General features: G+C 45.9%; 1 protein-coding gene across 2 annotated transcripts in view; it reads left to right on the top strand.

The window, feature by feature from the left end:
• LOC135407275 (metalloprotease TIKI1-like) overlaps positions 1-18,915 on the top strand; it is a 67,476-nt gene that overhangs the window by 3,008 nt on the left and 45,553 nt on the right. For both annotated transcript variants that reach the window (XM_064642173.1, XM_064642172.1), the window contains exon 2: positions 4,527-5,087. In XM_064642173.1, coding sequence (XP_064498243.1) covers positions 4,527-5,087 — 561 coding nt within the window. The remainder of the gene's footprint in view (positions 1-4,526; positions 5,088-18,915) is intronic.

The raw sequence follows: 18,915 nt of genomic DNA, 5'->3' as shown, positions 1-18,915 counted from the left end.
TAGTTATAAACGAACATGACAGGATATGACGCCAGGATAGATAAGAGAGAGGGAGAAAGCCATATAGGGAGGGTTATAGGGTTGTTTGCCTGGGTGAGATATTGCATGCCACATGCTCTGTCTTCTGCAGCAAGCAAAAAAAAAAAGAAAAAAAAAGGTAAGAGAATATTGTAGATTAAGAAACAGTGCATTTCTGGGCTGAGATTTGGAAGAAAGAGTAGCTGTGAGGCCAAGTGGTGAGTATTAAGATTAGGGGTCCTGAAACTGCCTGAAGCCACAGAGTGCACCTACCTGCACAGTGCTTTGAAACACAGTCAACATAGATGAGACGGAAGAAAGTAAAACTGATGTAGAAAGAAGCAGACCGAGTGTAGGTTTTCCACGTCTGGAGTTCACATCCAGACAGCAGATTTTCTTTCCCTCTGAGCCCTCATTCTCCATATAACTACAGTCTTCTGCCTTGTTTTTTAGTTTTTAGATGGGAGCAAGCTGTATTCTATTCTGGGGCTGCCACTCTTTCCATTTGCTCGTAGTTTTTCCCATCATGAGTACCACCAGTAAATTGAAGAGTGGAGACAGAAATGTGCATCTTGATCTATTCGTGAACCTTTTTGTTGTGCTGCTGAAACTGAAATCCCTCAAGTGTACAGTCCAGCTCTCTTAAGCCTCCAGGACACCACTTTGACTGTAATTTATGTTGGTTTTAAAGCACCCTTTTTTGATGTAACAGCTGTGTTAAAGGATCCCATAGCAAAGGAAAATCACCTTTATCTACTGCACGCTCTCAGGCAAGTGAGGTGCTGCCAGTGATGGTGTATGGTGTGATGCTGAACAAGCCTTGGCACTGCTCTTGTGCTATCTCACAGCCACCTAGAGCACTGCTTAACAGCTTCCCTTTTACGGTATTGGGGAGAGATTATATCCTTGCTTTTCCCTCTCTGAAGCTGCAGTGACACATGTGAGAGCTCCAGGAGGTGGGCAGGGATGTGAGAGTGCACAAAGGTATAGCAGGGGAAGGCAGACTTGCTCAGGCACACGAAGGACTTTGACCCATCCCCTCTCACGCAGAGCAGTAGCAGGGTGTTTGCAGGGGTCTGGCACGGACACAGAGCAGTGCTGGGACTCCAGTCTCCACCTTCTGAAGAAAAGGAGATGCCAAAGGAGTGTGAGGCATTACCATGTCCTGAGCAGCCTTTTGGAGGCAGAGTGGGCTTTGTGAGCTCCCCTTGTACCATGACTTAGTGATGATACTGAGCTGCTGGTGCCCAGAAACTGACTCTGGAGGGTCTGGAGAAGTTCCCCATCAGTGGTGGAAAACTGAGGGTTCTCTGTCCTCTCATGCTGGCTCCAGGCTATTCTGAGAAGGCAGGTCTGAATGGTGTTTGGGGTCCTTTCCAAGTTTGTGATTGCTCTTGTTGAAATGGAAGTGCCAGCAAGAGTGTCCAGCTGCTCTGCTTTGTAAGGTCTCAGTCTTGAGGACTGTGTGAAAATTTTTGCTAGGTCTCAGCCTGCTTTTTTCTGCTTGTGCTACAGGCCCTTTGAAGGAAGGGTTTACTCTGTGCCTGATGGCCTGTGAGATTTCTTCAGTGGTACCACTAATAGCTGGCAGTATTACTCTGCTCTCAGTATCCAATTATGAAAGTGGGAGGGCTGTGCAGAGCAAATAAGGAGTGTAATGCCAAAAGCCTTTCTAGCTAGGCTGTGTGCAGCAGTCCAGAGCAACACTGATGATCCCTGTTAAAGTCTAGTACCATTCATCTGGTACTTGGTTGAGCCTTCTGGCTGGGTTTATTGAGGAGCTAGGTTCAAGTTTTAAGCTGGCTGGTGACCACTTGTTCTTTACAATTCCTTGCAGTTGTGGTTGTTCTTGTGCACTCCCAGACACATGGTTAGACTTGTGTGAAGAGAAGTGTTGACCTTCTAACCCCTTGCCTACCCCAGCTGCCTCTTCTGTCTTTACACTTGCATTAGATAGAAAGCAGAACTTCTGGTCCTTCCTTCTTGCTGGCTGACCACTACTTTCAGTTCATTTCCCTCCACACTGGTGAATCCCTTCATTTTTCCCTTCTGACTAATGACAGGGGGAACCCTGTTTTGTTTTTCCTCTTGTTTTACTTTGCACATTCATTTTCCTGTGTTCTTCCCAGGTCTATGTCAGATTTGTATTCAGCTGTTGCCCTGTATCTTCTTCAGCTCTTGGTGCTCTTCCTGTTTGTTCTCCCTTCTTCCCATGGTCTTCAGGAGGGTTTTTGTGGTGTCAGGATTGTCCTATACGATATAGAGTTGTAGCACGGTGTTACCAGGATCTGAAGTATCCTTCAGACTCTTGAACACTATGGAAGAGTCAGAAGAGCCCTTTGCAATATATTTGTTGTGGGCAATGCATATGGTGTGATTTTATTTTTTTTTCCCTGTATAGCACCAGGAGTTGGACTCAATGACCCCTGTGGGTCCATTTCAGCTGTGGATATTCTATGATTCTGTGGTGCATGTTGGTAAGCTGGACTGGTGGTAGCACTTCTCTGAAGTGCTGCCTGACACATGGCCTGGGTTTGATGTAGAGAGCTGCTGGAGAAGGTTGTCTGGGATAAGCCATTGCAGAGCAGCCTGTAAGATTAACCTTTCTGACCCTGTGGCTTTACTGTCAGAAATTTATAGTCAATGTGCTTCCAATAAATTCCTCCAAGCAGACTGTTCTGCATTTGGCAGTCAGGCAGGCTTCTTGGATCAGCATACATGCACAGTTAGCCCCAGTACTGAGGTTAAAGTTATCTACTGGCTCACAGCTGACCAGATGTTTGAGTGCATCTGGAAGCCTGTTCTCTTACTTAGACATGCAAAGGCTACCTCTTCCTGTCTGCGCAGACAGAAACTGTTTGTATCCATTGCTCCAGTAAGTACTGCTGACCAGTGGGGTTCATGCATGCTGTGGGTGAGGAAGGTTGTGCCTGGTGCTGGTGTAAAGTGAGTTGGAAGGATTTAAGCAGGATCCATTTTATCCCATCTGCTCTTCTGTCCTGCGGGAACACCACAGGCCTGTACTGAGGTGTTCCTGGTGATGCTGTGAGGTACATTTTTCAGCAGAACAAACTTAAATCTGATTCTGACTTTCTGATGGCTGTGGTTTTGGACAGATTTTAAAAAGCTAATCTAAAGAAAGAAACTTTTTCCTCCACTGTGTTTAGAAGTGTGTACTCAGGAACCATAGGCCACTTTTGGTCTGCAGAATTTTTTCTCTTATTTTCCAAGGTATTGCATGCCCTTCTCTGCTCCTTAAGAAGGAGAACTGGGCTGTGAAGGGTCTTGGCTATGTGTCTATCTGCCATGTGCTATGTCCCTGTAAAACTGGATTTCTACTTGCTCTGGCAAGTCTGCCTGCCAGCTGTGTTTTGTGTTACTCGTTTTCTTAATGTCTCACTGTCATAGTTTAACTCCACCTGGCAACCAAGTAGCACACAGCCATGCGCTGAATCCCTCCTCCATGGGATCCAGGAGGGTGCTGGAAAGGTAGAAGTGGGAACACTCTTGGATTGAGATAGACAGTTTAGCAGGTAAAGCAAAAGCCATGCGCACAAGCAGAGCAAATCAAGGAATTCACTCACCACTTCCCTTTGATAGGCAGGTATGCAGCCATCTCCAGGAAAGCTGGGCTCTATCATATGTGGCAGTTACTTGAGAAGGCAAAACCCCTCACTTCCTTACTCTTCCCCCAGCTTTTTGTGCCGAGCATGGTGCCGTATGATATGGAATATCACTTTGGTCAGCTGGGGTCAACTGTCCTGGCTGTATCCCCTCCCAATTTCTTGTGCATCCCCAACATCCTTACTGGTAGAGTCTTAGGACAGGTAGAAAAGGCCTTCATGCTGTGTAAGCCCTGCTCAGCAGTAACAGAAACATCTCTATGTCATCAACACTGTTTTCAGCACAAATCCGAAACATAGCCCCATATAGACACTGTGAAGTAAATTCACTCCACCTCAACCACAACCAGTATACTCAAAGAGGAAAGTTCTCCCAAGACGCTGCATGACTCTCTGACTGTCACAACAGTTTCTTTGATGAAAGATGCCTTGCTGGGCTGAGGTGAAGGCGATAGAAACCCTGATGTCCTGCTCCGCTTCACCAAAGTGATGCCAACTTTTGACTCAATAAAAGGCAGAATTTGGATAAGCAACCTGCCTGGAGATGATGTGCTAGGGTTGTGCTCTGCTGCTGGTTTTGGTAGATACCTGGGTGATGTATCAGGTGGGATTACTGTCGAGAAGACCCAGTGCTACCATTCAGGAGGAGAAAGCCATGGCCAATCTTCTCACGTTTTTATTTAATGAAAATTGAATTTTGACCTCAAGACCTGAGCAAAAGGATGGTCAAAGGGGACTCTGTGTGAGTGAAGTCACTTTAGGAAAAGTCCATGCTGGCAAGCTGCTGAGCCAGGTGACCTGCTAGCTTGGCACCTTAAGCCTGTACTGCAGTGGCCTGGTGTAAGTAAGTGTGCACATACTCATCTGTGTCTCCCTCTCTCACAGCAAAATGAGCTAAACTCCTTCCTGTGGACCATCAAGAAAGATCCCCCGTCCTATTTCTTTGGCACCATCCATGTCCCGTACACGCGTGTCTGGGATTTTGTCCCAGAGAACTCCAAAAAAGCCTTCCAGCAGAGCCACATCGTGTACTTTGAGCTGGACCTCACTGACCCCTACACCATCTCAGCTCTCACCAGCTGCCAGCTCCTGCCACAGGGGGAGAACCTCCAGGATGTGCTGCCCCGTGACATCTACCACCGACTCAAGCGGCACCTGGAGTATGTCAAGCTCATGATGCCATCCTGGATTACCCCAGACCAGCGGGGCAAAGGGCTGTATGCAGACTATCTCTTCAATGCCATTGCTGGCAACTGGGAGAGGAAGAGGCCAGTCTGGGCGATGCTGATGGTGAACTCTCTGACAGAAGCAGACATCAAGTCACGGGGTGTGCCCGTCCTGGATCTGTACCTGGCCCAGGAAGCGGAGCGGCTGCGGAAGCAAACGGGTGCTGTGGAGAAAGTAGAAGAGCAGTGCCACCTGCTCAATGGGCTGAACTTCTCCCAGGTGAGGCAGAGTGGTGTGCAGGGTGCCAGGCTGGCTGCTCAGGTGGATATCACAGCAGCAAGAGCACGGGCTGGGGTGTGGGGTAAGTGCTTTCTACCCAGTGATTTGCTTGCTCCCTGCCACCTGTGTCTTTGCTTAAGTCCTCAGGGGAGTTTGCTAGCATAGGAGTTCAGCCCAGATAGTAAATTCATTTGGGCCTTCCTGGGGAGACCCCTGTTCTCTTCCTTGGGCAGCCTCCACCCTCAGAGACGCTGAACCTTTGGATGTATGCTCTCTGCCCCTGACTGGGCTGTCCTGCAGGAGCCCAGGACAGGCTCGGGCTCAGTTTTTGTAATAGCAAGTTAAAAAGAAAGGTGTGGTCTCTTGGGCAAAGCAGGGGTGCAGTGAGTACTGCTGAGAAGTAAGTGCTGATCGTAAAAGTATCACAGTGGATATTTAAATGCCCGCAGTTATAGGGCCCTCTACATTGGGAAAACTGTGGGGTTTTTTTTTGTTTCGGATTTTTTTCCCTTCCTTTGATACCAGGTGGAGGGCAGCACAGCACAGTTTTCTGCAGGGAGCTTCACAGGCTAGTGTGGGTGCTGGTCCTAGCGCCTTTGTGTTTGCAAACCAGATGGAGTTCAGCACCATTGTTCATGCAGTATCACACCAGGCAAGTAGAGTGACATTTGTGTTGTCCATGTGTTGGGGTGTTCCTCTCAGAACTAAATACTCCAGGGAACAGTATCTGTCACTGTCCTGTGCCAATCACACGGAGGCATAAGGTTGCTCTCTGATGTTGGATGACTTTGCTACAGGGAGGTGCTAGTTTGGGGAGATGAAGTGGCATTTACTTAGGAATAGGTGAGACCTGCATTTTGCAGCATGCCCTGATAGCACAAGGTGGGAGGATCTTAGGTCATGCAGCTGGGAAGTTTCGACTGATGCCCAACCCTTTCCCTTGCATCCTGTCCTGTCACTGATGCAGAATTTCCTGTGCTGGAAGGGAAGGAGCAGAAGGGGAGGTGCAGCCCAGCAAGGGCAGGGACAGCATTTTGGGGCAAATGTCTGCAGTGTTGCTACCCCAGCCAACATTGGTGGGGAACCACTGTGCAGGGAATAGCACAGCAGCACAGGCTGCATCACTTGTGCAGTCCTTAACTGCAGGCAGGACATCACTTCACTTGTTTGGAGCTGGGCAGCCTCATTTGCATCTTCAATCTTGCTTAACATTGTGCTTTGAATCCTTATGCTGTCTCTTTGTTCACAGCTAACACAGGAATAGGCTGAGAAGTCTCATTTCTTCCACCTCTTTCCTGGTTGAGGCTTTATTAATGTTGTTCTCCATGTTTTTCTGTTGCTGCCACAGCCCCTTTGGTTTAGCATGAGAGAGGTGGAGAGAGAGACAGTGGGCCATGTGCATTCCTCTCCACTGCCTTGTAAGAAAGCAGTAGGGAGACTGAGAAATATTGCTTGCAAATTATGTCCCAGTTAAGCTCATTGCAAATGTTGACTCTTTAAGCCTTCACACGGCTTTCTTCAAAGAGCAGCTGTTGCTGTGCTGTTTTGCAGATGGAATAAACATCAGGCTGCATTGGCTAGGGACACAAAGCTGCAACATCCAGAACTGCCCAGCCTGCTGAGGGGGCCAGGGTGACCAGATCTGCAGGAGAAACTTGCCTCTAATTGGGACAATCACAGCCCATGGTTGCCCCACAGTGAGTGGAGGTGCACATGAGCATCCTGCAGGCTGTGGCTCTTCCATGCCTGCTCACTTCCAGGGGAGTCCCTCGAGAGAGCAGGTCTGGAGCAGCTACTGCACTGCAAATTCACACCTTCACTTCTGCCCACTACCAGATTTCCAAAATGGGCAGCTTAAGGAAAAGAAGAACCAGAAAACAGATGATTTTATTTCTAAGCCAATTTCTTGGCTGTTTCAGAAAATTACTTGTGAACTTTCATGGCTGGCTGTCATTCTGTAAATCTTTGATTTTGGAGCTTTCTTCTCAGTTTGTTCAGGCAGTTTCCCAGGGCAACCTGTGCCAGTGCCTTACCACTATCACAATAAAGAGTTTCTTGCTGATATCTGACCCAAACCAACCCTCAGTTTAAAGCCATTCCCTTGTAAAAAGTCTCTCTCCATCATTTTTGTCATTTCCCTTCAGATACTGGAAGGTGTGTTTACAGATCACCCTGAAGCCTTCCCTTCTCTAGCTGAACAATCCCAGTTCTTAGCTTTTCCTCAGAGGTGCTCCATCCATCCAATCCATCCCTCTGGACTTGTTCCAGCAGGTCCATGTCTTTGCTGTGCTGAGGACCCCAGAACTGGATGCAGTGCTCCAGGTGAGGTCTCACCAGAGCAGAGTGGAAGGACAGAATCCCCTCTCTGAACCTGCTTGCCATGCAGCTTTGTATGCAGCCCAGGGCACAATTGGCTTTCTGGGCTGTGAGTGCCCATTGCTGGATCATGTCCAGCCTCTCACCCACCAGCACCCCCAGGTCCTTCTCAGCAGGGCTGCTCTCAATCTGCTCATCCCCAGCCTGTGCTGATACCAGGGGATGCCCCAATCCAGCTGCAGCACCTTGTGTTGGTCTTTTACAACTTTGAGAGTTTCCCATGGGCCCACTTCTCAAGCTTGTCCAGGTCCCTCTGGATGCCATTTAGAGGGATGCTTTTTATCCTACAGCAGAGAGGAATTATTTACTTGGCAGAGGTGCAAGTTTAGTGGTTTCAGTTTGTTTCTGTATAGGATCTGCTCTTTCCTTCACATTCAACCTGATTGTACTACCTGGTGAGGACTCCCAAGCCACTTCCAAGCAATATGTTGTTATTAGCTACATTCCTGTTTTGATCCATGCTTTGAGCAAGGCCTTGTTGATGTATGTTATTGCAGGCAAAGGTCTGGAACAGTTTACTGTTGTCTCCCTGGGTTTCACAATGCTCAGCAACTGCAAAGTCCAGACAAACCCAAGCTATCAGCTTCATTCTTCTCCTTGTGAAGTGAGAACAGTAAAAAATAAAGAAAATACTCCCAACAGCCAACACTGTCTGTCATGGGGCTTTTTTTGTACCAGTTTTCTCTTTATCTTTTTTTAATGACTCTCTTATTTTGCCAGCCAGATGTCTCTGTTCTTGCTCACTCAGGCTGGCTGCCCACATTGCTAAGTCATAAAAGTATCATTTCTGTACAGTGCACAGTGATGGGTACACTATTTTTGAAATACTTTACTGCCTTGTCAATCTTGTTCTAAATTCTATGCAACTTTAGGGAGTATGGAAAGATTAGTCTATCTCCATGTCAGGGCCATGGTGTTCATTTTTCCTTTAATGCTCTTTCTATCCTAGTTTTTCTTAAAGACTTGTTCTTCCACCCATCTTCTCTCAGGGGTAGTGCCTCTTGTTGTAATACTCTGTAAGGATTCAGGTCTCATTTCTAGCAGTATCTGGGCTTCTAGAAGATAGAAGATTTTTGTAGCTGTATAGAATCTGCCACCACTGACTTTCAGGACTGAAGTCAGTCCCTCAGACCTCCCAGCTGTTCCTTTCAAGTTATGCACATGCTTACATGTTTGTTGTATTGGAAGCATTAGTGCTCCAGTCTAAAACCTGTGCAGCCTTGCTGTTGGCTTCAGCTGTAGTGTCATGAATATTAGTTTTATGTTGGCTCAGAAAATGAGCAGACTTTGGCCTGTACTGTGGCATGCACTTGCTTTGGTATACTGAGGTGATGTCCAGGCTGCATTTCTCACAAATTGGTTTAAACTTGAACACAAAAAGTTTGGACCTATGTCTACCCTTTGTGTGGACCTATGGTTAAGAGTGTAAACACTGTCCACCACTTCCTAGCCAAGACCCTCTCTGGTTTGGCTTCTCCAATACGGGGACACTTTGTGGAAGATTCTACCTGTTGTCTGTTCTTGATTTGAGAATTATCTCCCCACATGATTTACCTGTGGCCAGACCTTATGACAGCACTCTTCCTATCTGAGCATCCGAATGCATGACTACATCTTCAAAGGTAGTCTTCAAAACTGCTTGGGTGGCAGTAGAAAGCAGGCAGCCACTAAGGGCTGACTGCTCTTGAAATCCTGGCTCCAAATCTGGGACGAGCACTTGAAAGTCTTGCCATTTTCATGTTACAGCCGGTTCCTCATACAGTTAGTTGCAGATAGACAATGAAACAAAGTTTTTTACATTGATCATTTTGCATTAACTAGGATAATATTTGTTCATGTTTCTAGTCGAAGAGCAACCTTTGCAACAACAAAGCACTGAGAGATTCTTGCTTTCCTCTAGAGGGTTCCCAGCTCTTCCAATTTCTGGACTGCTAACATGAGAGCTGTAAGACTCCTGCTTAGCAAATACAGCCCTTCTGACATAACAGCAACATCATTTTTCCTACTTAACCTATAAACTCACTTGGGTGAAAGGGCTGCCCTTGATAGCCCCTCATATAAAATTATTATTTAGTAACAGTCTACATCTGTGGGGAAGGTAGGAAGCGAAGACACCACTGCCTTGTTACATGTGTTACATGGTTTGTTGGTTGATTTGGTCCCCTCTCCTCTCCCCCCCCTTTTAAGGAAGTTAGAAGTGATGGCTTGAAATTAGATGCAAAAGGTACCAGTATAAAATGGGAGAGAATTGTGCTAGATTTCTCATTTCAAATAAAGAGGGTTTTTTGCTACATGTAATTGGTCAGCTATACTGTTTGGTTTTAATTTCTGGGATCATGAGGCCAGATCTGGCAGTGTTTCCATTCATAAAACTTTGGTTCAGGTTCGCTTTTGACAATGACAGTAATGGAAAACCTCAGAAAAAGAAAAAGCAAGGAGAGGCACATGGTGCAAGATCTGCAAGGAGTAGTTAAGATCTCAGTTGGGAGCAAAATGAAGAGCAGATGCTTGATGAAAGAGCTGACAGAGGAGCAGAGCATTTAATTGCTAAACAAGTTGGACAGGACCCTGTTTGTGGTAACCTGATTGCATCTTCTGCCCTGAGGGTGTAACTTCAAGCTGTATTTGTCAGGAGCAGCCCTCCCTCCTCAGGTGATGGGAACATCAGGGTTTTCTGCACATGAGCTGGAGCTGGAACAACTGAATTGATCCTATTTGCATCTTTGGCTGCTGGAGTCTGTGACCTAGACTTGTTTTTGTTCTCAGTTTTTGTGCAGACACACCTGCAGCCTCCACGTCTAGACATCAGGGATGGGGAATGGGCTGGCTGGTGGGAACCAAAATAACTAAGGCTTCGCATTTCTATTGTCATAATTAGAGTTTAATTAAGACCTTTTTAACTACCTGGGGATTTCAGGGGTTTTCCCTCAGTGAGAGTAAAAGGGGAATTCACTTGCTAATCTGCTGTCTCTGCACTCAGAAGGGTGGAGAGTTTGTTTCAAACAGCCTGGACTTTGTGACAGGGCTTTGAAATCTCACACTATGAACTGTGACAAGGATTTGCACTGGTCACATGTCACATGCTCCTTGCATTTTCTTGCTATATGTCTGTCAGCTGGCCAGATTTTCCCATTAAAAATGCTCTTTGCTCAGCATATTACACAGCAGAAACAGATGTCAGGTGGCAAACATGGCTTTGTCTCTCCTTGCTGCTCCCATGGGGTAGCTCCTTGCCTGTGGCTGGCTCCCAGTGTTATGTGAGCATGCTAATGCACTTTCCTTTTTACTCAGCTAGCAGGGACTAGGCCATGAGTTGTATGTAGAGCTTTGAGGGCACTTGTGACTGGATTATCATCCTGTCAAGTCAGCACTAGACAGGTGGGCTGGTTGGCAGGTGCACTGTGTGACGCTTCAGATCCTCTAGCTTTGGGTGAGAGCACTGTTGCTGCAGAGGAGCGTAGCCCTGTCCACAGGCACACCCCTTCAGGGTCCTGGGCATCGGCAGCCACTCAAGGTAGAAGTTTGGGCTGGGTGCTTTTTGGAGCAGTTCAACCAACAGTAAGGAGTGTGAACCAGGAAGGGGATATGGGCTTGGCATATCCACCTGGTCATGCAGTTGAGTGCCTCGGTGCTAAGCTTTGATCTTCATGTTCTCAGGTCTTGACACAGAATTGTGGTGGCTCTGATACTGTGGCTTTGTCTGACAGCTGCTCCCAAGGGCTTGCTACTTGTTGCCTGTAACAGAACCTGAAGTGTTCTGTAGCTGCCAACTTTTCCTTGTACAATGAGGTTGAAACCATTCTGGACACCCTAAAGGCACATGCCTGCAGAGCTGAAGACTATTTCCTTTCTGACTTCAGAACTGGACTGTACTGTCACCCTCCTGTCCAGTACTGGTCAGATGATTCTTTTTGGCCTAGACTGGATTGTAAGGGATGTAAGTTGGCTCCTGCAACCCAGCTGACAGCGTTTTTGTCCCATGGCAGTGGTTCTCAAGACTAATTTTTAGTTTTCAGCAACAAATCCAGGCAAATTCAGACAGAAAATACAGCCCAGCTTTAGCTTTCAGCTGTTTGATTTTGTGAGGGTTTGTATTCCACCAAAGAGTCTCTGCTATCAACTTTCTTTACCTGGGCTGAAATTTCTGTAATCAAGCAGTTGCAGACACCTTGAGGTGAGTTATATCTGTACTCTCCTGGAGACCACACTGGGAACCTGGTAGGCAGGTGTAATGTACCTTTCTTTGTGTCTTGTGTTGGGCACTGCAATTCCAGTTTCACATAAGCCTGCAAAGAGGCTTGACCCTGCAAAATGCAGGCATGTCAGGAGTAGCTGAGAGCTTCCAGTGGAGGCATTTCTACTGAAACAGATCATAGCATACAGCCTAGGTCTGACCTCCTGAACAGTCTCCGCTGCTCAGCCAGTGTACTTGTTAGGCTAGGGTAATTTGATCACAAGTTTCATCCCTGTGTGAATTTATGAGGCCTGTTTATGAAGATAAATGAGCTATTGTCACAACTGGAGTCCCATGGGATGAGCTGCATTTTTGGAATGTTTAACAATAAAGTGGCTACAGCCATGTTTTCCAGAAAGGGGAAAATGGAGAAAGATGAGAGGGTGACACCACATATATTTTTCTTGGCTTTGAAGCTGTTTGGTAAGCCAAAAGAAGACATGGAAAACTCTTGGTTTAGCTGATTGACAATGGTACAGAGGGTGGAAGCACCTGTTACCAGTACTGCACAGTGCTTCAGTGAGCATCTCCCTTAAACTCTGCCAGAGGAGAACAAGAGAAAGATTATACTTTCATTTAAGCATCTCAGGTACATTTTTTCAGCACTAGAAGAAGCCTATACACCTTCTAGGTGAATAACATTCTGACTGGAAAGTATCACTGCTGTCCTGGAGTAACAAAATTTCAGACCTCATCCCGTTGGTAAAAAACTAGGTACATCCTGTGAGTATTGCTGGTCCCAAAAATAATTCCTGATATATGCTTTATTTTCAAAAGGTTACAGGTTAACTCTATTTTAGTTACAAAAGATTAAGAGTCTACTACTTCATTTTAAGATCATGGGTTTACAGGGGGATGTCCTTGAGAAAAGGTGTGGTTTCATCTTCCAGTTACCAAGTGTGATTGTGCACAGGCAGTAGGTAAGCAGACATCTAAAATTTAGACAAATTAGAGACTGTGTGACTATGATAGAGGAGAAACAGAGGTGTTCCCACATACCACTGTCTTTAAGACATATGTGCTCATTCATAACTGATTCTTCTGTGCATCCTTCTACCTGAAATACCTTTATGGAAAGAACCACCCTGCAGACTGCTGAGTTCAGTGCTGGTGACTGTGATTTGGAAGGGAATGTGCAGGACAGCAAGCTGGCACAGAGCAAGTTCTCGGGCAGTGCAGTGCAGTGATGGTGGTGATTCAGTGGTATCTGCCTAGTTGTGATCCCATGTGCTGTGTGCTTTTCTGTTCTTGCTCTTCAAGACGGGTGCTGGAGATCTCTTGAGGGCCTGTTGGTTCAACCTAGTCTGTAGAACTGCTGCAGGGTGCTAGATCTCACTAAGTAAGGGAGTTTGCCAATGTGTTATAGAGCCGGGCTGGTGGATCTAGAACATATCCTCCAAGCCAGAATAGCCTGGGCTTAGGAAAGAGTGTGAAGAAGGAGTCCTGTGGCACTTGAGCAGACCTTGAAGAGCCTTCTGTAGCCAGACAGAAAGTGAGTTGCATCACATCTGTTCTAAATTTTGCAGAGAAGCTGTCCTAGCCTGTGGCAAAATTTTTCTTTTCCTCCTCTGTGACTAGTGGTGGTGAAGATCACAACCTGGCAAAGAGCTCTCTCTGTGTGCAGACCAAGCTGGCAAAGGGTGAAGCAGGTAGACCATGGCAAATGGAAAGGTGCCTACAAATAATCTTGTCTGAATGAATTTTTTGAAAGGTCAGCTGCTATTTCTTGATGCAAAGCTTGCGTAAATCAGCACAGGATCTCCCGCAGGCATCAGTCCCTTATGCTTCAGTTGCTATAGAAGAAGTAAGAAAAGTCCTAGGAATAAATTCTGATGGTGGATTTCTTTATACAAGCATGGGATGCATGGAGAGTACCCCTGGAAAACACAGCTGTTGTACACTCAGTTTACAGATGCTTCTCAGTGCAGGGGGTGGAGCTGACCTTCACTTTTTGCCCCTCCATGCACACTGCTTTCCTGAGATGTGTCCCAGCCAGGGACAGCATCAATTCTCTGTTAAAAGCATGTTATATCCGTTTTTGTAGTGTAACATTTCAGGGTACTAGTTCTGTAGTCATATGCCTTGGTTACACTGGCTTAAATCCCAAAATCTTCCAACTCATTCAAATGCTCACTGGTTGCAAATCAGCATCGATTCTTGATTAGAAATATACAAGTTTTTCTCATTCAACTCTCTCTTTTTAGTCTTTGTATAGACACTCACATACAGTGCCCAGAGTTTGAATGGGGACTGAATGAGCACATTACATGGGCTAGAACCAGCCCAAAGGATCTCAGCTCACTGGAAGACTTCTTGCAAGTGACACTCCTGTTTTCCTGCCTTTTCAGGTCCATCAGCGTTTCCCTGCTGTCCCTATAACTTCACTCCTTATCCAGTTTCTGTGGTCAAGAGCTTTAGACATAGTGTTAAGAGAAACACTATGTTCAGTCCTCCTTTCCCTTGACTTGTTTTCTTCTCCTTCCTCTCTACTTATCTTAACAACAATGTGGTTTAGGGAAGATGTTGCTGATGATGCAGAAATTGAATGAAATGTCACTTTGTGCTTTCATGGTTGTGTGCAGAGCACCAGCCTGCAGAGGGTGTGTGCAGCAGGAAAAGGGGAGAGGCAAAAGAAATGGGATTTGAGTTACTCCCAGTTTCTGCTTAAGGCTGTCATTCTGCCCTTCACCCCCCATCCAGGGCTTGGTTTTCTAGGAACTCCATCAGGTCTGGTTTGCCTGGCACCCTGGTGCTGTGAGGCTGTACAATCCTGCTGCTGTCACTTTCTCTGCTGCCTCCAAACTCCACAGGATCCGGAAATTCAGTCCTGTTCCCCTTCCGAATGAGCAGAGTTTTTTTTCTTGTTTCCACTCCCCCCAAATACTGGGCTCATGCCCTTTTCTGGAATAAGCACAAAGGGGCAGAGGTAGAACTGAGTTTTAACTGCATTCCTGCCTGGTTCCTTTTTGCAGTTTAATGTCAATACTTAGCCAGAACTTTGGTTTGGGTTTTTTTCCCCTTTTATTTTTTCCTGAAATACACAGACACATTTATTCACAGGACACTTGGACAGGTCAAATGCAAACCGGTGGAGTGCCTGAGCACTGACTGTAATCCAGCAAGTACTTTGACTGCCACCAGAGTTCATATTTAAAAACAATGATAACCATTAAGCAAACTTTCCTCACTGTTGGGTGACAGGCATCAGCTCTGCAAGAGCATCACTGCTTGAGCCAAGGTGCTTCAGTTCCATGGTGGAGTGCCACAGGCCTCCTGGAAGTCAGTGTCTGTTGAAGGTTTCCTCCTTCAGCATCGTGTGCAAGCACATGTGGTGTCTGTGCAGGTCTCAGGACAGCAGGTCTCCCCGCTCTCCTCCTGCTCCCAGGGTGCATGCATCAGGTGATGGTCCTGCTGGCCAGGAGAAGACCAAGAGGGAAGCCCAGGCTCCTGCCAGTCCAATTGCCACCACCTTGTTACATGCTATATGGAAAATACCCTCTGGGCAGAACTGCATTCCTTGCTGGATTTGTACATCTGTATGCACTGCAGGTTGCACAGCCAGAGGTGCAGGGGGATGAGAGGCTTAAGGCTTAGCTTTCCTCTCGCTGACAGCCCTTGTGAAGTGAAAAGGAATGCTCTTTCCTCCAACTGGGAAACAGAGAACAGAGCATGAGAAGGTGAAGCAGGTTCACCAGGGCATGTGCTGTACATAGACAGTGCCATTCCATGGATGGTTAAAGAGCTTCCCAGGGTCTGCAGTGGTGAGAGCTTCACAGACACCTGTCAACTTCTACCTGGTAGAGGGAGGAAAAAATGTAACTTGTGGCAAGGCTGGGAACAAGACAGTTGCTCTACTGCTGCTGCATTTTCTCAGCATTCTCTCCCCAGCTAAGGTTCCTGGTTTCTGCTCACCCGCCTTTCTCAAGGACTTTCAATGAGCCAGATATTCTCATGTTGCCACATTGTTCCAGGGGACAATGCGGTGCTTCTGTTCAGAGCCCTTTTATGTCCCCTCTTTCTCCTCTTTTTTTCTGCCCCATCACCCATGCCAGGCAGAGGTGCAGTTCTGGTGAATTAAGAGAGACATCTGCTTTGAAGATGGGATCTCACACCAAATTGACCAAGATCCTCTTCAGCCCCAGTGTCTCTGCTTGCAAATGCCTGCCTTCACATTGTTAAAGTGTGAATGTGTGCATTGGCACTTCTGGTTTGCTTGAACTCTGATTTGTTTTCTGTTCCAATTGTGTTTTAATCCAGCCCGGCTCCCCTAGAAACAGGCAATTCAGGGTCTAGCTGTGGGTCATATAATGGAAACCTGGAGATTCACCAAGGTATGAGTCTTCACATGAAGTATTTCAAGTATTATGCAAGGCTTTCAAACATCCTGTAGATTGCTTACTCTGTTTCTAGTTGCATTTGCCCTGGCCAAGATATTTTCCTCCTGGCCAAGATATTTTCCTCCATCCCTTTCAGCCCCTAGAGGAGAGTAATTGCAGATTAGAAAATGGATAATGGGAACTTTATATTGGCCATAGAGGGTTCCAGCAGAGGATTTTATTAATGGACTTTTCATAGCTGAGAGTTATTGCTGCAGCAAAAGTACCTTTCTGAAAGCTCTTCTGCATTGGCTTTCAATGAGGGCAGAAACTGTACTTGCCTCAGACTGATCTGAGTACAAGTGGTCATCTCTTATCTCTGCTATGACTTCTACTAAGAGTGGCAGGGGAAAATTAAGGTACTATCTTGTTGCTAAGACTTACTGGAATGAAAATCTGGTAAAGTCTCTAGGTCTCAGGGAGCAGTAACTGAAGCCAATCCATTTCTCAGCTTTAGCTCCTACTAGGAAGATGATCTTATTTTCAGTCATGTGCCATCTTATTTAGGAGTGGTAGAACTGTGGTAGAAAATAACTCTGTCCCAGCATGAGTCAAACAGCAAAGGGATTGCTGGTATAGGCTTCAAAACTCCACGTCATGAGCACCCATGGGAAAACGGGTTGTGAAATGGTTGGTGCAGAAGTGGAGAAGGCTGAAGTCAAATTTCTCAAGGACAGAGACTACTAAGTCTGATAGGTGTTGCAGTCATTGAGTAAGTGACAGAGAGTACAGGGAAAATATCATGACAGACCAGCTCCCAATTCTGGCATCACTGCTTTCCCCTCCACTTGTCCGAGCTATGCCAGTGGCAAGCATTAGCATGTCCTGTAGAAGTCTGGGTGCTCTTAAATTTTACATTTCGTGCATATCTGCTCATACTCTTTACCTGATAGTCAATGAATAACCTTGCAGAATTTGTGTCCAAGTCTTTTCATGGTGACTAGTGTTATCTTACACCAGGCTCTGCCACTGGGAGTTGTGGAGTTCAGTCACTTGTGCTTTGCTTCATGTGGCAAATGCTGCTGGATAATTAGCTGACTGTAATAAGTTCAGAGGATCAGCATGCTGACATATCCATGTTAACTGCTCACATCATATAATCTAGCCTGGCCAGGACCCTGCACTGCAGCGTGGTGTGTTTAGCAAGTGGCCTACCTATGAAAAAAGGATCTTCTGCTGAAAAAGGAAGAGCATAGAGCACCAAAGTAGTTGTTGGACTGTGGTTCTGTGAAGTGGGAGAGGAGGGATCAGATGCTCCAAACACATGCTCCAAGTGTCACAACGCCTGGTTGTATGGTCTCGTCTCCCTTCTCTCTCTCTGTGTTTGTCTCCTCAAAGAGAGACTTGCCACCAGATAAAAACAAAAGGAGGCTGGGCCCCAAAGATGTGTACAAGGACATCAAGCAAAGCTAGCAAGGCAATGTCTAGAGCAGTGGCAGGCTTTGGTATTCAGGAGAAGGGGATGGAGAGCCTTACTTGCAAGTGGTGGTTGGCAGCAAGTTTCTGCAAACAGGTCCTGGGCTAGAGGGAAAGCAGATCCTGGTGTCTTCCTGCAGACTTCCACCTACTTTGTTCTGGGTGACAAGGAGATGTAGTGCCCTCCACATCTCACCTATGCCCTGTGTGCTCGGCCAGCTTTGTGGCAGCATTGCAATTCCTCATTGCCAGTTGTGTGGAGGGCTTTGACTAGATAAGCTCTGAGGAACTGAGGTGGTCTCTCATCTATCAAAAGTTTTCTGAAAAGGTCAGGGCGTTCTCAGTTTGAAAAAAAAAACATGTTAATGTAATCTTGATGATAGATTGAAAAAGATAGTTCCTATGACTGTTATTTGGTTGTTTGGTTGGGGTTTTTTTAATTATTTGGTTGGGTTTTTGTGTTTTGCTGTTCTTTGTTTTGAGTGGGGTTTTTTTTGTGTGTGTGGTTTTTTTGTTTGTTTGTTTGTTTTGTTTATCTTGTGTGTGTGTGTGTGTGTGTGTGTATTTTTTCCTGGCAAAAACATTCTTTTCCTTTAAAGGATGCTGTGGGATGGTATGTGATGGAAAAAGAATCGGGTGTCTCCAGGCTGAAAAATTATAATAATGCCACTGCCTTTCTTCTTCTACTGTGCCTTCTGTTACTTGTGTAACATCAGGATCAACAGTGCTGTACAGAGCTGTAATGGAGATCTTGCAATGAATACACTGTTCCAGTACTTGGAAATAGCAGCAGCAAAAGAGTTCACAGGAACAGAGGGGATGGTAGCATGCTGCTTCTGCTGTTGGGTTTCCTAGAGAAATACAGCTTGGCCACATGCTTTAGTCACACTCCAGGTTCATTTCTTTTTTTTTTTTTTTTTAGGAGTCTTGAGAAACTGATCCTTTCCTAGCTGAGAATCCAGTTTCCTTACTAGTAACAAGCCATTCCAGCAGCTTTTAGGGAGGTAGAACTGGATTGTTACTGCAAAGCAAGCTAAGGAGACGTGAGGTAGTCTGACTGCTCTAATGAGGGTGGATTTAGTCTCCCAAGTAGTTTAAGCTTTTCACATGCAGTGAAGCTCTGTAAATAAAATGGATTTAAAATGTTTTCTTTCAGGAACTAAGGATGACTTTTCGTCAAAAAGTAGAAAGTATGCATCAGGATTACAGCAGATGTGCTTTTGTGGATGGGTACAAAATCTGTTCTGTAAGCAACAGACAAATAACCGCCTAAGAGAAAAGGAAATACCAGGATAGGATTGTTTTGCTTATTTTCTCCACTGTTCTGTTAATATGTCTTTTAGCCTCAGGTGATGCTGCTCTTGTTTTTGGTGCTTCCTATTTTAAAAAATGTTTTGCTGTTAAAGGATTCAGTGAAGGTGGATTT

The sequence above is a fragment of the Pseudopipra pipra genome, chromosome Z (assembly GCF_036250125.1).
Source record: "Pseudopipra pipra isolate bDixPip1 chromosome Z, bDixPip1.hap1, whole genome shotgun sequence".
Lineage (NCBI taxonomy): Eukaryota > Metazoa > Chordata > Aves > Passeriformes > Pipridae > Pseudopipra > Pseudopipra pipra.
Note: the sequence above shows the minus strand (reverse complement) of the source record. Positions and strands in the feature narration are given on the sequence as shown.